The sequence below is a fragment of the Numida meleagris genome, chromosome 3 (genome assembly GCF_002078875.1).
Source record: "Numida meleagris isolate 19003 breed g44 Domestic line chromosome 3, NumMel1.0, whole genome shotgun sequence".
NCBI lineage: Eukaryota > Metazoa > Chordata > Aves > Galliformes > Numididae > Numida > Numida meleagris.
The window spans coordinates 57916012-57934417 of NC_034411.1; the positions used below are offsets into that span (position 1 = coordinate 57916012).

General features: G+C 35.5%; 1 protein-coding gene across 3 annotated transcripts in view; it reads right to left on the reverse strand.

Annotated features, from left to right (window-relative positions):
• The window catches only part of LAMA2 (laminin subunit alpha 2), a 353391-nt gene that overhangs the window by 139044 nt on the left and 195941 nt on the right, over positions 1-18406 (reverse strand). For all 3 annotated transcript variants that reach the window (XM_021391626.1, XM_021391625.1, XM_021391624.1), the window contains exons 15-17: positions 16946-17057; positions 12136-12249; positions 5723-5850 (exon numbers count right to left, since the gene is read on the reverse strand). In XM_021391626.1, the coding sequence (XP_021247301.1) occupies positions 5723-5850; positions 12136-12249; positions 16946-17057 (354 nt within the window). The remainder of the gene's footprint in view (positions 1-5722; positions 5851-12135; positions 12250-16945; positions 17058-18406) is intronic.

Sequence of the window (18406 nt, forward strand, 5' to 3'; positions counted from 1 at the left end):
AAGAGGGACAAGGAGGAAACATAAAGAAAAGACTGTCAGCATCACAGTTCTCGTCCCACTTCAGAGATCATTAATTTGCAAAATAGTGCCCTAGAAATGTGATTCTAGTCTAGCATGGAGCTTAGGTTTGACTCCAGCAAACAAAATTTGGAATGACTCTGCTATTTCTGTGACATCGAATATAGAGTAACAGATGGCAGCATCCCAATAGCCTGTTATTACAGGACCTGAGCCTGCCACCGAGTGGTCTGGATAGCATTAAAAAGGCAGGAATGTACAGCTGTTTGTTTGTGCCCCTGAGGGCCTGGAAAAACAAGCTATGCCATAATATGTCCCCAAATAAATACTTCTGAAGGATGACTGATTTGAACGTTGTGTATATGGGACTGTGAAAGAATCCAGTGAACAAGAAAGGGGTGGGGCAAAAAGGGAAATATCTGGTGCAGCTTCTAAGTGAGTGTATCTGAGTAAACGCAGTGCCAACAAGATGACGCATCAGGCCAGACCAGAACACTGATGTTTAAGAATAGCTTGCAGACTAGAGAGCTTTACTTCTTTGCTATGCTTTTCTTAGCTGGTGGTTTTTGTTGTTTGTTTATTTTATAAGGGATACCATAGGCATTTGCAAACTCCACTTCTCTTTGATCACGTTCAACTTCAAACTCTGCTCCTTTGGTTATTAGCGTTTTGCTCTCTTCCTCCCTTAACATACTTTGTGAGTAAACCTCCTGACTCTTAAAAAAAAAAAAAAACACACAGAAGGAGAGGTAACCTGCTCTCCTATCATTCTGAAGTGATCAATAAAGACAGAAACATGAACACCTTTATAGAGCTTCATCTAAATAACTGAAAACAATTCTGGTCAATCTAATAGAAAAAGAAAAGAATGAGAGCAGGTGCACAGTAGAGTGTTCACAAGAAGAAAACAAGGCATCTATCTGAAAAGAAGACACTGAAAATGGCTTTTGTAACTTAGGAAAATAGTAGTTGGGAAAGAATACGATGAACAAAAACATCAGAAAGAAGTTACATTCAGGTAAAAGATTATGCAACTACAGTAACAAATAGACATCATTTGACCTTGGATAATTTAAAGCAGGATATATAATGAAAGTTTCTGGAAAATAATGGGCAGAGGGAGGCCAGAAGAGATTAGTTAGGATCATGTAACATAATTACCTGCTGATGATTGGACTCCACTACTCAGGAGTCACCCACCCTATGGTCTGAACTCAGTTATTCTTCCTTCTGTTTCTACTATAGTTTCATTTATAAACATCCCATTTGTCATAAAGCAATAAATCAATCTCCCATAGACAAAAACCAGTAAGAAAAATGTAGGCAAGTCAGGTCCAGCAAACACAGATAGGTACTGGGATTTTTCTCTTTTCCATAAGAATTATATTTGTATTATTTTGCAATGACATTCAATTAAGAATAGATTCAGGAATGTATGAGGAGCCAATTGAAGAAATAATTGTTCGTTCTATTTTTTGTTGAGAAATAGCTTGCTCGGCAGCACGTAGTTACTGATTTACTAATGATTTATGATGTAATGATGTAATCCCTAGATACGTGGAATGTGGTGTTTCCAGTGTGTTCTAGTATATTTCAGCATATCCATAGTATTCTGTATCCATAGTATTGTAGTTAACAACATATCCCATATATGGTGATTACTCGGGCAACGATTTGTTAGCGTGTGCGTTGCATAGAGCTTGTATCCCTGGACCCTGTATCCCTGGAAGCATATATGCTATATAAGATGGTGTGTTGTCACAATAAAGAAGAAGCTGCATAACCTCACATTGAGTGTCAGGCTTCCCGCGCCGTGGGGGGTTTCCAGTGGGAAACTTGGGGAGTTTCCCAACAATTTTTATATAGCAATAAATGCAATTTTAAACTGAAGTACACATTATCAGTAAATCTAATCAGCAGCACCTGACTTTTCAAATGGGATGCTCTTTGTCCATTCTAATCTCACTCTTTCATAAGAATGACATGGGAAAGTTTCAGGGAGATGCTATCAAAGTTCATTACAGTGTTGCTCAAGATTGACTGTTCCACAGATCCACTGAGTCCTCTGAATTCAAATGCATAAATTGTAGAGAATATTATAACTAAGTACTTATTTTCACTAACCAATGATCATTAATAGCATAATTTCTATATTTTAGGGATTATGTTCAGACTGAGTTCTTTCACTCTTTCTCTGACTTGATAGTCAATCTACATCTGAACATTAAACCTTAACATATTGAGAAATTCCCATTTGCATGCTATAAAGGAAATATGTAATAGCAAGGTAAGAAAATGAGAGTTTATCTTACTGAGATTTAGAATCTCATTATTCACTAGTAATAAATGCTAACAAGCAGTATGTTCTGATTTGTTAATACAAGTTTCAAAAAATCTTAGTCTCTCTTGGTTCATCATCAATCTTTTTATAGTTTTACATAAAATAAAAACAGAACACAGGTCAGGACATAGTACCAGACACAGTATAGATATAAGTATGTGATTGGTCCACACTGGGAGACAGAGCTCTCTAAAAGATGACAAGTATGCTATAGAGATCACCTGTGTGGAATAACTATATTTGCAATCTCATGTAATTCTCCAGTAAAATATTAACATTCTGAAAGCAACCACATTTCCTAGTTCACATGCTGTAATGTTACTTGTTAATTTCAGAGGCTGAGTGAAATATGTTCCATCTCAATTCTAGCACTACAACATTTCTGTTAATCTTTATTTAGTAAATATTAAATTTATTGTCACTTCAAGACAGAAGCAGTAATTATCTCAGATATTTGCATTTAGTAGGAAAAATTTGTCATAGAAATTATCAGATTTCTATGTAAAAAAATCAGTTTATTTAAATCTCCATAAAGACTAAGAAAGTTAGAATAATTTCTGAGTGCTGAATTAATGAAAAGAAAGAAGAAGTCCAGTTCCATGCATTAAATATGTCAGTTAGAATATGGATATTGATCTCATTTAGTAGGCATGGTGATGATGGGTTAATGATTGGACTAGATGATCTTAGTGGTCTTTTCCAACCTTCATGATTCTATAAAAGTACAAATACAGAAATTTGCACAAAATAAGAAGATGTATCGCAGGATCTAGAAAACATAATTTTCATTTCCTAATTTTGCCCAGAGCTGTATATTCTGCAATTTGGCAAGTCACTTATTACTGCTATGTTTTAGAATGAAATTTCATGATTGGCTTCAGGAATTGCATATATGGCATTAGAAAACAGATGACCTAATAAGCAGCAGTTAAATCAGCTTAAATTTACTATTGAACAAAACCGTCACATTTCTGAAATAGATAAACATTTCTCCTCCAACTTTAATGGCACTGCAGAGGAAAAGACACAGGTACAGTAAAAAACACTACAAATATCTTAAAGATATTGTTATAAAAGTCAGCACTAAATTATTAGTACAACTACATCTCAGAGGTTCAGTTCATGAACAACATTCTCTGTGCACCAGATGCCTCGTATTGAACTTAAAGATCTACAGATGCCCTATCATGACATGTTAGAAATGAAATAGGAGTTAGAACATATAAACAACCATTTTTAGGTATTTAGTACATAAATTACTTACTAGTAAGGTTGTGCAGAAATAGCATAACATATATCACATCTGCACAGTGATATATGCTTGGTGAAAATTTCTTGATTGTTCACATGAAGGATGAGTTAAAGAATCTGAATTGTTTATATTCCTAATACATTAAGGTCACTGACAACTAAAGTTACATTATAATGGTAAGGTAGAAAAATGACTATTTTAAGTCTACAGAGAACACTTTAAATATTTAATAGACTCTTTTCTTTTCCTCATAAACAAATTTAAGCCTAGAACTGCTGAGGAATGAGAGCTTGAGCTTTACAGTATGAGTTTCAGAAAGCCTGAGGAGGTTTGCAGTTTTGCTTTTTTCCATTTTAGAAATAAGAAGCTATTGCAGAGCTCTAATGTAGGGCTAAACTCCAAGGGACTTGGGAATCCCAGACTTTCACAGCTCAAGAACATTTATATGTTTGGTACCTATGTTTTTCAAGTAAGCTAAATGTTACAGAGGGGACTCTCTTATTCAATTTCAAAAAGGAGGAAAGCAGCCAGAACTCTGATGAATACATAATAGAAGTCTCCAGGCATTTTGCCAATAAAAACTTGAATTCAAATTATTTGACTTGGTTTGTTACACATCTGCCTGCACCAGATGTAAATGTGATAGTGTCTTTCCAGCTTTATCAGTACAGCATTCTCAAACAATAGGAAGATTAACTAACTATGCGAGGAAATTCTGAAAAGTGAAAGCAATGAGAACATCAAAGGAACCATGCCTGAGCAGCAAGCATAAACTCAGATATATCTAGTGAAACCAACTATAGAGCTGTGATAATAGAAGACTTCCATTTTACAATCCAATGGAATTTCTGCTCATAAATTGTCGGATTAAAATTGCACTGATCAGGGAAGGAATATGACACAATTTTATTGGCTACAATGGCATTAAGCATGAACTATTAGAGAGTAAAAATTAGTTAATCTCTGTCTCAGGTTGGCCTTAAACAGTAGGTAGAAAGCAGCACAAACAACTTTTTGTAAAGAAAATTGTTCTTAGATCAGACTTTTGATTAGTGTTTCCGTGTTACATAAATGAATCCACATTATCATGGAACGGTTTGAGTTGGAAGGGACCTTAGAGACCAACCAGTTCCAAACTTCCTGCTATAGGCAAGGACATCATCCACCAGATCAGGCTGCCCAGGAACTCATCCAACCTTGAACACCTCCAGGGATGAGGCATCCACAGCTTCTCTATGCAGCCTGTGCCAGTGCCTCACCACCCTCACACTAAATAATTTCTTCCTAACCTACCCTCTTTTAGTTCAAAGATATTTTTGTATCACTACATTCCCTGATAAAGACATCCTCTCAAGTTTTTCTGTAAATTCTCCTGCTCTTTAAGTATTGGAATTCTCCCTCCCGCAATTTTTTCCTTCTCCAGACTGAACAAGCCCAACTCTCTCAGTCTCTCCGGATAGCAGAGGTACTCCAGCCCTCTGATCATCTTCTTGGCTGCGCTCTGAAACTACTCCAACAGTTCCATGTCTTTCTTGTGCTGGGGGCCCCAGACCTGGATGTAGTATTCCATGTAGGGTAGAATGAGAGAATCATTTCCCTCGACCTGCTGGCTACAATTCTTTTGTTGCAGCCCAGGATATGATTGGTTTTTATCAGTCAACATTATCATTGAACATTAACTGAAAGAAAAGAAAAATTACAAGCAGAAGAAATAACAGTCTTATCTGATCAATATAATGTGATTTTAAAATCAATGATAAATATGAAAAAAAATCAAATTGGTAACTTCAACTTTAAAACTAGAAACAACTACTCTATAAAGAAGAACAAAAAATCAAACACTATTTTTGATTCAATGAAAAGAGCAGCTATCCAAAATACAGAATTTTTCTTCCTAGCCTACTCTTATTTACCTTTAGTCTTGATCTTTGTCTCTCAGCAATGCTGAGTGCTCTATACAACTGTAAAATGAGAATAAAAGCCTATATGCCAGAATACATTCCTTAGTTAAAGCATGAAGAATCTCAAATATACATACAATGGTATAAGTGTAAAAATATATACAATTTACTAAGTGAAAAAGTGGAATTCATAATAATAATACATCTTACTTGTTAGAAGGTATATTTAGTGGGCAAGCACACAGCTGACAGTCTTCAGCTGTTCCTTTAGTAGGATCACCATAGAAACCAGGAAGACATCTATCACAATATGAACCACCTGTGTTGTGTTTGCAGTCCTAAATAGAAGGTGAAAAATACAAATTCACAATTAGAGAACACATATGTGGAAAAGTTTCTGAATGTTGCTCACCTAACCCATTCTCTCAACAGACTTGTAAGAAGCTTGCAAGGTACATTCTAATTTTCTGTTGTTAGCTGAGAATCAGTTCCAGAGAAGAGCTGTAAGAATTAGTACTTCACGCACATCAGCTTTTTGTGCTGGATTTTTTCTCTATATAAAACAGAGAAATATTCCAACATACAATTGTCACAATAGCTTGCTTAAATAAAACCAGCGTTCAGAATACCACAAAACAGGTTTAGTGCTGCAGTCTTGCAACAGACTAGATTTTGTGACTGTTTTCAGATGCTGATCTCAGATGTACAGTTCAGACTATGCAATTTATAAAAATGAGTATTTTGCATTTAAGTGCATTAATTCATTTTACAAGGTATACATCTAGCAGCATGCTAAACGTATTCATGAAGAGTAGCAAAGTTTGAATTATATTTTACAGGTGGAAACAAGAAACAAGGATAAGTATACTGTATATTAGGCCCTAACCAAAGTTTTTCCTTCATATGACTGGGTCTTGTAATAAAAGAGACAGTATCTAAACATACGAAAGGTTAGGGTTTAGGATTAGGAATCCAGTGCACTCTTTAAAAATTGCAGCAGTAGATCTGTATTTTCACATATTGCCTTTGGCCCGATCTCAAATTAAATGATTTTTTTTTGGCAGAACAGGAATTAGTCCTCTAAGAATAGGTTTCCTGTCCTACCTGTAACAACAGATGCTGTTAAGTTTAAAGAAAAACTGTCCCTTCTACTCTTCCCTTTCACCTCAAAGGATTAAAAATCCTAAATCATTTGGCAGCATCCATCACAGGCTCAGAAAATTAGTTTTCTGACTTAAACTTTTCTCTAGCTTCCTCCCCTCCCCCCCCCCCCTCATATTAGCACTCTACACTATTCCTTAGACTAATATTTGCTACACGTCACCCAAGCACATCTTTTACAAAGCACACAGAGAAATGGTAAACTTGGCTTTGATTGCTAAATTCCATCTTGATGTGCTCAGGTATAGATTGAAAAAGCAAATGACAACTTGAAAAGGCCAGTGTGAAAGCTGTGAGGTAGGAGTGCAGTCTGATCTAATTTCGACAATGGGTAAGGCTCCAGATCAATTCTAGGATCACTGGCTCATCCTACACCCTAAGCTAGTGCTTTAGAATCCTTAAGTTTTGTTGATATGCGTAGGCATTTTCAAACTCATTATTTTAATTAAAAACATTTTGAAAAACACCTTAAAACTGTTTTATCATTTACAAAAACTCATGTATATGCTGCTGATACATTTAACAGTATTACTGCCTGAAACACATAACACATCCTCAATAAAGGAAAAACAAAATGGCGCTGATCTAATGAACAGTTTTTTTTTTCTCTACAGGATATTACCATTATGGAAATAAATTTTTTTGCATTGTGCCCTGCAGAGCTGGTGCCATGCATTTGGGCAGCTGAATAAGCACTATACTCTTCAGTCATTGACACAGGGGAGTCAGAAGCACCTGTCTCCAGAATTACTGTTTACTTACAAAGGGTGCTGCCTACTTATTGCTTGTGTGCATGTAAAACAAGTGTATCTTTGAAATGAGAGCATTAGTCCCCATATTAAATTATCAGGCATTTGGTAGATTGTGCACTAATACCAACAATTGAGACTCTTAGCCAAATAAAAGTATGGCTTTAGATCCTTCTAGCTGGGTTAAATCCTACTTCATTAGGTGATTTAAGTCCATTTGATTGTTACTTTAAGTGCTATATTCAAAAAGAATCTACAGACCATACTTAAAAAGTAACTGTGAACATTAAGATATGCTTTTAAAAGACATAACAAAAATAATTGCAATGTTACAGAAGAAAAACCCTTTACAATTCAATTTTTTAAAAGCATTTTGTCAAATTATTTGTACTTTTTCTGAAAAAATAATGGATTCTTCTTTTGTGTTGAGCTGTAAATGCCCACAGACATATCTTTATGTTTTTCAAGAATATGAACTGCTTATATGTCAAGGATGTTATTAAAGTGAGGGGAGCTAACACACTATTTTAAACCTCACAGAGTGGTATTTGCAGCTGCTTCTTTTTTAAGGAAAAAAAAGGAGGCAAAAAAATCCTTCAATTTTCTGAGAAAGCAATTCACATTAGAAAGAGCTAACAACCTTCTCTTTGACTAATTATTTTCTTAAAACCTAACTCTAGCTGTTTCCATGTGCCATCTAACTCTCCTTAGATCAGATCTGTACATCCACTTTTTTTCCTCACTGTGACTATAAATTTAAAAACAAAAACTCCAATCATACGTAGTGCCAAAATTGGAGCAAATGTTGCACTGCGTATATGTTAGAGTTGAGCTGAGAAATAACAATCTTGTGCAGTCTTGCTTTTCTCCCCCAAACAGTCTTGATTTTATAGGACAAACAACAATTGGATAGTACACATGTAACATACTTTGCCTGTTCAGTGATGCATTACATTTTATATTCATGTGCCAAATTTCTAGATCACTTTACTAAAATAGGTGAGTTATTAGCCCTTCTAAAGAGATTATCAGTACTCACAAAATATCTGTGTTTTCTTCGTATTAACTGGTCTAATCTCGGTTTGAAACTTGCCAAATGTACAGTAATGACTTTGAGCATCATTCAGTTTAAATAATGCCTCATATCTACACTGAGATTATTTCCTTAAAAGGTGCTTAAACCTACAAAGTCTTAATTTCATGTTTGTATGAATATTCGTAAATTTGTAATGTATCATGAGACTGGGTATAAAGAAGATCATGAACAACTTTCCCTAACCTGCAGAGTACATTACATACATATTTCCTTGGAAATACAGTTCATTCTAACACATTAAGCTGGTGGTTTTGGTAAAATCAGTGCTCTCTTCCACAAATTCTTAGACTTCATGACCATCAGCTAGTTTATGCCTTCAAATCCAAATGACTAGATCTCAAATTATTTTTGAATATATCCATTTTCTGGATCTCTTTCATACCCAAAGACCATCAAACCTCACTTAGCTTCTGAATAAGCAAGACTGTGGAATTTATTTTCATTAAAAATTTTATGCATGAATCAGACTTCCTTGCCCAAAGAATTTTTTGCTGATGTCCCGGAATGCGTTTTTTACGACTTCCTACTGAGATGGCTTTCCCAGCTTGGAGGAAACCAAGTGGAAATCTGTGTGCACAGTGTCAGGGAATGTTAAATTCACACTGAAAAACTCATCTGCTTATCTGGGTCTGCAGCTGAGTGTATGAATATATAAATGATTAGAATAGAAGGCTAGCGATGAAATTAAAACTAATCAGGGAGTATGACCAACTCTATGATTAGTACTTTGGCATGTTGCAGCCCTGTCTCAGAGTATATCTCTCACACTGACAATCAGGGAAGTTGACAGCTGAAAATGAAGATATACTTGTGTACCTATTTTAATACATTTTCTAGTTATAGAATCATTGTACTATCTCTTTGAGAGCATGAATGTGCTCTTCTGGCATTTTCCAACTACTGCAATATCAAAATTACATCAACAATTTCCTTTCCTGGTGCTACAAACGCAATCAAGAGTGTTGCACAGGCTTTACATAATTTTCAGTTGTGGTATAGCCTACTCTGCATTTAGCTGAGGACCCATCATTGTGTTGCTGCATATCCAGAGATGTCACTCGCATGATGAAAACTTTCAAAAGCACAACATGATCACCAGTTCTGACACTATCCTCAATCTACAAAGTATATGCTGCTTATATACAAAGGAATAAAATACAAAATGGATACAACTGGGGATTTCCCTCTTAGCAATTTCAGCACATCTTGAAGTGCAAAAGATATGCTTTCTCTGGACTTTCTAGTGAGAATGTAATATGTTGTCATGAATGAAATACCTTGGAATGTTTTTGCTCTTCACAAGGATTAAGTTTAATCAATCTTCTAAAACTGCCATGAATGTATGTGTGTAAAACTACAAGAGTATTTCTGTATGCTAGAACTTGCCCTATGTACCAAAGAAGTTATGTATATCACAATGGTAATGAGAATTATATATTGCACAGCTCTCTATATAGTTGCTGTGGGGATCAAAGGGCTTTGCAGGTTACTACAAGATATGCGTTAAAATGAGCTTTTTATACAGGCCTGTGTCAAAGCAGATGATTTGAACTTTTATCATAAGTCAAAAACATATTTCAGCTGCTTTTCAACTACATTTCAAAGCTAAGGAAGAGTAAAAAAGTATCATATCAGTAAATTAGGTGCCTAAATTGTCTGTTGTACTGCTGGAAAAACACCATGAATAATAATGAGGAGGCCAAAAGGCTGTGTAAACCTCAATAGAAAGAATGCCTTTGATGTGAAACATTTCTCTTTTTCAGCATTCAGACTTCTCCCTCTTGCACTTCAAAAGTCTTATGATCCAAATTGAATAGCAGCATTTAATAGCCTGCATGGATACTAACCAATCTAACTTCATTTACAATGTTTTCAAAGAAAGCTGCAAGAAAATCCAGATCTGGTCTAAAGCTCCCTGTGCTCCTCTTCTTTACAGAATGATCTAGCATAAGCTCAAACAGGAAAAAAGAAATACAGAATACACGATAGCGCACGCAGACTGAAGTACATTTCAGCTGTTTATTTTCCACTTAGTTCTCAGCATTGTTATCTTTACACCAACACCCCTTGAAATGTTGGAAGGGGGAAATCAGCTATCTCAGTCAATAGTTAACATCAGATGGAAGGGCAAAAACACAACAGTATGCAACTCTACAACTTTCTCTCACATCCAGGCTGGTGGCAGTAAGTAAAACAAAGAACTCGTTCAGTGGCTAAGATTTGCAGACTCAGAAGAAAGCAACCTCAGAACTCCATCTGGCTATGCATCCCTAAACAAAATAATCAGGAGTTATAACTTAAACAGGACTTTTGCTTTCTTTTAACAGAAAAGAAATGTGTTAGCACTGTTGTTACAAACGTCATAGGTAGAGGCTACAATCATTAATGTAATAAACTCTGTTTTTATCAAGAAACACAATTCCTATTACCCTAGTCATAAATATTTTCACTGCAAGTAATGGAAGGATTCAAAACATGACTGTCATTTCATAAGTGTTTTTTTGTCCCTGGTGCTTCTTTAAGTCTTACAGCATAATTAAATTGAGAATCATTTTAAGCTTCTATTCATGAAAAAGTAATTTGAAAAACACCCTGATCTACACATTAAGTATGTCTTGTTTTGTACTGCAGTGCAATTAAACATCTTGTATGGGGAAAACAGGAAGACCAGCAATAATTCTAAATGCCAAATTACATTGAAAAAAAGCCTGAATTTTCATATTGGACTTTTCCCAACTGCTTTTTCTTAGGGAAATAAAAAGGAACATTTAGAAATATGCACAATACAGAGTCTGCTAGAAATTCTGCAGGGAAATGAGAGTATGATATCCCACTAACCTGGCAATGGCTCAAATTTTGTTTCTGCAAGACTAATGAAATGAGAAATGTTTCAAACTTCATGCCATGTCAGACAATATAAAACTAGAATGCACTTGAGTTAGTCAGAACGGTCTATTCAGCATAATTCACCCATTCCAAAAGGCTACTGAATGGGCTGGAAACAGTGGCGTGTTAGTATACTTGCTATGGATAACATGGATTTTAACTGCTGAATTAATAGGCAACTCCTAATAAAATCTCCATGTGCTATAAGAAAAAAAAGTTGATTTAGCCACAATTTTGCTTTTATTTTTTCTTTACAATTATAACTTACTAAATAATTTTATCAAGATTTAGTAGGAATTTAAATGAAGGAAGACAATAATAATATCTTCATATCATGCTGGAACAGAATTTACAATTTTATCTGCTAGATAAAACTACTATAAATTGTACTGTAAAAAACTACAGGAGACAAAGTGGAGAGGGATATAAATCATGCCTGAAAGAATATTGATATGTTTGCTGTCTTCTGCATGCCCTATTTTGTACTATTGATTCTCTTTCAAAACATAAATCCTATGTAATTAAAAATTCATTTTGTTTACTTGTAGAAGCTACCATATCTTGGTATGAGGGGATTTAATCTTAACTTCAGCAACAGTTCAACATAAAGATCTCTTCTGGTTTTATCTGCTTAGATATTCCAGGTCTCAGAGGTGGTTAAGTCAATTACACTTGCATATTGAATTGACGTTGATCAGGTCCATCAGGTTTTCTATACGTAGGTAACTTACCAGGCATTTCCCTGTGATATCATCACATGATTCTGCGTGACCAAAGCATGTACATGGTGTGCAAACTCCTCCAAAGATAGTGCCATTCACACGTCTGTGTTGTGGCCAGCAATACTGAAAGGAAAATGTACAACAGATCATTTGACCAGGGAAAAGGAGTTTTAAAATACAGTTAAATTTAATGCATGCACACAAAAATATGTTCTTGTCAAATGAATAAAAACTCCAATATTTCTCTAGAAATTTTTTTTTTTTTTAAATGCAAGTGTGAAATTTAAATCAGGAAATGCATGGCTAGTTTTTTTCTTAGGAAATGTGCAATACAAATATGATCCATCACTGAAAATTCAGCAATTCTATTTCTTTGACATGTGATGTCAGTCAGCAGTCTTCCTTAATATCTCACTCACAAATGGCTTTATAGTTTTTGCAAACTATCCTTCCTCAATAAGATTGCTCATGTGACCCAAACATGTTGCGTAATTAAAAAGCGTATGACAAAAGCGTGGACCTTCACAAGCACCTGGCTAATACAAAGAGACAGAATTCTGAAAGTATGCTCTAATAGAGAAAATTCCTTCCCCTTAACACACACTCTAAAAAGAGGTAATAAGAAGATTCTCCTTTACAAAAATATATACGTTTTGTGTTTTTTTGTCTTTTTCCTGCAAAATGTATAAGCAATTTGAAGATGAATTGAAAGATTTAAAAAAAAAATCCCTGAACTTATTTTTTTTTCATTCTTCACTATGCATCCCTAACAGAAACATGAATACTAAATATAAAAAATTATAAAATCCAAGAAAAAAAAAACAGGCTAGCAGAAATCACTCTTCTCCCCCCACCATGGCATGAGAAGCAAACTGCCTAAGCTGTTACTGTATAATAATGCCGTAATTTTTCTCTTTCAGTGAGAAAGATTTCAGATTCTGAAAAAAATGACCTAATGTACAGATATACATAATATTGCACAAGATAAGTCACTAATTCTAAAGGGCTTAGACGTGGAATGTCAACAGCAAGACTTGAAACAACCCTAAAATAAAAGATTGCAGGTAACAATCTTAAGAAAAGACATGATGTAACACTCAGAAGTCAGGAAAGTTCTGACTTTTCTGCCCATATGACTGTCATAGTGGTACAAATTAAACATAACTTCTTCCATAGGGAAAGTAAAAGAGTAGATAGAAAGGGAATAAATCCAGCAGAGAAGAGCAATTAGACAAATAATGGAGAGAATATTCATATAAGTAGAACAAAGTAACTATCACAAATCACAAATCATCAGCATTTGAAATCTAAAAGTTTATCTGTTTTACCTAAGCTCATGTAATTATGCATTCAGTTCTCATACATACTAGCAAAAACATAACAATTTTCTTCAAACAGAATCTTGTAGAAAATGAATTCCAAATATGTGTAATGGAACAATCTCACAAGAGACAGCATATTTTAAATTGTATTGGTTGTTTGCTGAAGACTGATAATGCCAAAACATTCACATCAAGAAAATAAGTAAATAACGGTTGTCTTTATTCCTGCAGCATCTATGCCAGGTACCACAATATTATTACCCAGGAAACAAACAGATACATTAAATTTTAAGATGAAGAGAAAATAAAACTGAAATCCTGTACAAATTCAGTAAAAATAACACTGTTGTTGGTTAAAATTGGAAGAAGTGTTGTACAAGTCCAGTACTGAAGAAGAAAAAGAAATTGTATTCTAAATAATTCCACAATTTCAATTTATGTTTGCATTCTTTCTCAACTGCTAGCTTCCCTGCAAATCGAAAACTTTGCTTTTTTCTTTCCTGTCCTTGTTATAAAAAGCAAAACCATCTACTCAAAACACAAAAATATTTCCACATTTTTATATCTGTCAAGCACAACTGTTTCACGTACATAGAACCTTCACTACAAAAGACTCATGAGAAATTAATTCAGTGAATAAATGCTTGGAAATGAAAACTTTTCACTGTCTTTCTATCCTAAAATAGGCCAGCTTTGTGAAATGGCATTTCTGAGCTGTCCAAAACTGCTCTGAAATTCAATGAGAATATTCAGGCAGAAGCCTATCATATCTTTCTGGTCTTCAGTCCTGGTAGGAAATTCAACCTAGAGGTAGGGAATACAAAATATGTAGGTTTCTCCAAAAGTAATGCCTACTATTTATTTCCACAGAAACTACAACAGATACAAAGAAAATAATTCGATAGAGAAAATTCTCAGCTACAAAACACTATTTTTCAACAGTCACCACCATTAGTTATGCATTTTTACCAGTGATGAACAAGAGCCTGTACGCCATGCTCATAAAAATCTACACTGGTGGAGGTGACTCACTGCTTCACAGCTGCTATGATGGCATTCACTGTAGCTAGGAAAATGTTGCCCATGCCGTCCATCTTTTGTTGATCTGAACAGACGGAAGTCAGAAGGCACCAAATCTGGACTATACTGTGGGTGTGGTAGGACATTCTAGCCAAGACTGGCAACGTACTCCACTGTCTTCAAACTGGTATGGGGCCTAGTATTATTGTATTGCAAGAGAAAGGCTGTCTACTTCTCTGGACTCAGTTTGGAAGTTGGAGCCTTCAGCTTGGACAGCACTGCAATATAGTGACCAGAGTTGATGGTTTGCCCAGGTTCCAGGAAATCCAGAAGAATCACACTTTTCCAGCCCCAAAAGACAGTGCACATCACTCTACCCACAAAGGGCTGCATCTTGAGCTTTTTCTTAGATGCAGAATCCACATGTCACCACTTCACGGACTTCAGTTATGATTCTGGCTCACAGTGGTGACATGTGGTCTTGTCACTGGTAATGATGCAGTCCCTTCAGCCTCATAGTTCAGTACGTCCTGACAAACTTGTATATGGTGTTCTTTCTGTTCCTATGTGAGCATTTGTAGTACCCACTTAGCGCAAACTGTGTGAGATTCCTATGTTGTGACCATCATTTCCAACACACTGAAGCCAATATTCAGCTCCATACACAGTTCCCTGGTTGTAATCCATTGATACACGCAGATTAGCTGATTGAGGTGCTCCTCATTCCATAGTCCAACAGCTGTGCATGGCCATCCAGAATGAGGCTTATCTTTCATGTCACTGTCACCACTGCTGAAACACACCACCCATCACCTCACTGTGTTCACATCCACTGTTTGGTCTCCACAAATGTTCAGCAAGGGCCAGTGAATGTCAATGGGTGCAATTTTTTCCAAATGGAGAAATTCAGGGACACACCTTTGCTTCATATGCACTTCCATGTCAGATGTCATTCTGTCAGAGTGTCCCTCTGCTGCCATCTGTCACATGGCAACAGAACGTAATGGAATATTGGTGTGAAGGTTCAGTCTTTACTGCCATACCAGCACCTTCTGCCTCTGACATTGTGGGCCAACATCATAAAATATGAGGCTTTACTTTGAGAGCAGCCTCCATAGTTTAATTCACGGGGTCTGCAGCAGCACGCAGCCAGAACAGACACCGAGGAGCGTACCTGTCCACAATATAGAGACTTTCAGTTTGCAGCTATCTATGTAGGATCTTTTTATTTCTGGACACGATCTTAAAAATGTATCAGAATTCATGGACTGTTTTGAACTGGACAGAAGGTTTAGCACTGAATCCTAGAATTATAGTATATTTTAGGTTGGAAAAGACTTAAGATCATCGAGTCTAACCTAATGTCAGATAAGAGAATTTCAGCAGCACCAAGTCAGGAACTTTCCTCAAGTCTCACAGCTTCTACAGCAAAAGTAGGTACTGGAATATCTGGCTTTCCAATTCCTTGAGTCTTTCCAGTTTTTTTTTCTTGGAAATCACCATGAAATCTGAATTTAAGACAAGTCCAAAAAAAAAGTGTGAAGCACAATGACATTTTGTTCCACGTTTTGTCTTGAACAATTGAACAGACAATTGTTAGACTTCAAATTAATTTCTAATCTAAGGTAGGCAATATTCCATTTTTTTCCTTGTCTGTACCATTTTGGAAGTGATAGGAACATCCATTTGTTGCCTCCAGTCATCTTTCTAGGTTAGTTTATCTAGCCCCAGCAAGAAGCAAACACATTTGGCATGAAACTAGACTCTAGGCCCTAAATATCACATGTATGCATTGAAGATTTTAAAGAAAAGGAGAGCTGACAAGCAAATGCCTAGAGTGTCTGTGTAAATGGCATACTGTTTGCAGTTTTGTGAAACAGAGCATCTTGGTGTTTGAGACTATTTCCTCAAAGGCAAAGCTTTTGAAGAATTTTTTTTTTTCTATTTAACCCAAACTACACACATAAGAAATGATTAGTCATATGTGTACTTGTATGAACACATTGTAAGACAGCTAATGAATTTGTGGTTGTGTATGGAAACAATCCTCACAGGAAAGTACACAATCCCCAAAGACTCCATGGCAAATGGCAAAGCCCTGGAGAAAAAAAATGAGGAAATTTAACCACGTTAACTCAGGTAATTCGATCCAACTTTGTTATGCACAGGGCAGATAACTGCTATCCATCTTCCAATATTGATATTTTAATGTAACATCAAGTGGTTGAAGAGCACAAATACTGTTTTCATTTTCTTTTTATAACTTAGAAATCACCACCAATGTGTAGAACTCCAGATTTCAAATATCAAATGTAATGAAGTGCTACCTAGAAATAAAGATAACTAGAGAACATAAACCAAATTCATAACAGGGATGGACAGTTCTCTTATTACTTTCTATCAACACAGGACCACTGGTCATTTATAGCTATCACAATGTTAGCACATTTGATATAGTTTGTATTGTTGATACTCACCTCACATGAGGTACCATCATACCCTGGGGGACAGTCACATAACTCCACTGGAGATGCCAGCTTTCTCCCAGTTGAAGAGTAGTCAGCAGCTTCAATGCTAACACCATTTAGTCTGGGTGTAACAGAAATGAAACAGTTAACACAGTGAATTAGACAAAAGTATTTGTGTACTTGGGTGCAACAGCATATACTGACATTGGTTGGCTTGCTTATGGGTTTTTTTTTTTCCTGTTTAAAAATAAGAAGGTATTCAAAGTCATCTATGTCTCCTAAACTATCTCTATAGGCTTGTTACTATTTTTGACTATCATGTGAGGGAGACTATGGTCAGACACACAATGATAAAAATAGATTTTAAAGTCTCACAGCACTGCGTCAGCAAGCTATATGTTGCAACTTGCATTATGGCTGTATATAGAAAGAATATGACACCAAGCAATATCTTCAAAATTTTTAAAATGCTAGTCCAACTTTCTAAAACACTACATTACTTATATTTGGTTATAAGGTATTTATATTTTGGAGAGTCAGCCTCTGTAAAAAAGATTTCAGCTCTGTCCAGGAGGATCTAAATGTTATGTACATGGAAGAAGCTCTCCTACCATTAGTCCTATTCATTTTCCCAATGAGAAAGTAGAGACCGTTGGAGATTTTTCTGCTCAGTGCATGCTATAGAATCATAATCTATTTATATTTCCAATTCTTACAGCCTAACAAGGATATCACCATTACTTATGGCAGTGGCAATTAGTCCTAAAATGAGTAACTTCCATGATATAACTTCAGGCAAAGGGAAGATGGGAAAAGAAAGTTTAACATTTTAAAAAATCTTCTTTCCTAAAGAAAGAAATGCTAGAATTCTCTCCTCTTGCTTAGACAAAAACTAAACATGAGTTTTATTTAAAAACAAACGTAGAAATATGATGAAGAGAGACAAAAAAGGTTTTATAAGTCTACAGGTAATATGCAAGCCAGATCTATTTTACTCCAGCAGTATCACTTGAGGAAACAAGTTGGAATTTGGGAATTTAATTCTGGTAGGAATTCAAAAGAAACATTAGGGGATTACAGCTCAATAGCATCTACTTCCACTCACCAATCTTAGTAGAGTGTTTGATTACTAGAGTGACTTGAAAATCTTCTTCTAATGTATCTTTTCACAGAAAATGTCTTTCTATCACCACATGTATTTTGTTAAAAAAAAATCCATTTTATTTGAAAAGTGTAAAGCAAACAGGAACTTCAGAAAAACAAATGTTGGCATGACTAGGCTTTGGAGGGACTATCTTTGGAGATTATGCAGTCAGAAACTCAAATCTAATTTGTTAATACTAGAACCTCTGGAAAAGATTCTTGAAACTCTTTTGAGAGAATGATGCCTGTTCCTATCTAGGTTCACAGGGAGATCTATCCCACCAAGTAACAGATCATGGAACAAAGAAAAGCATTTAAACACAGAAA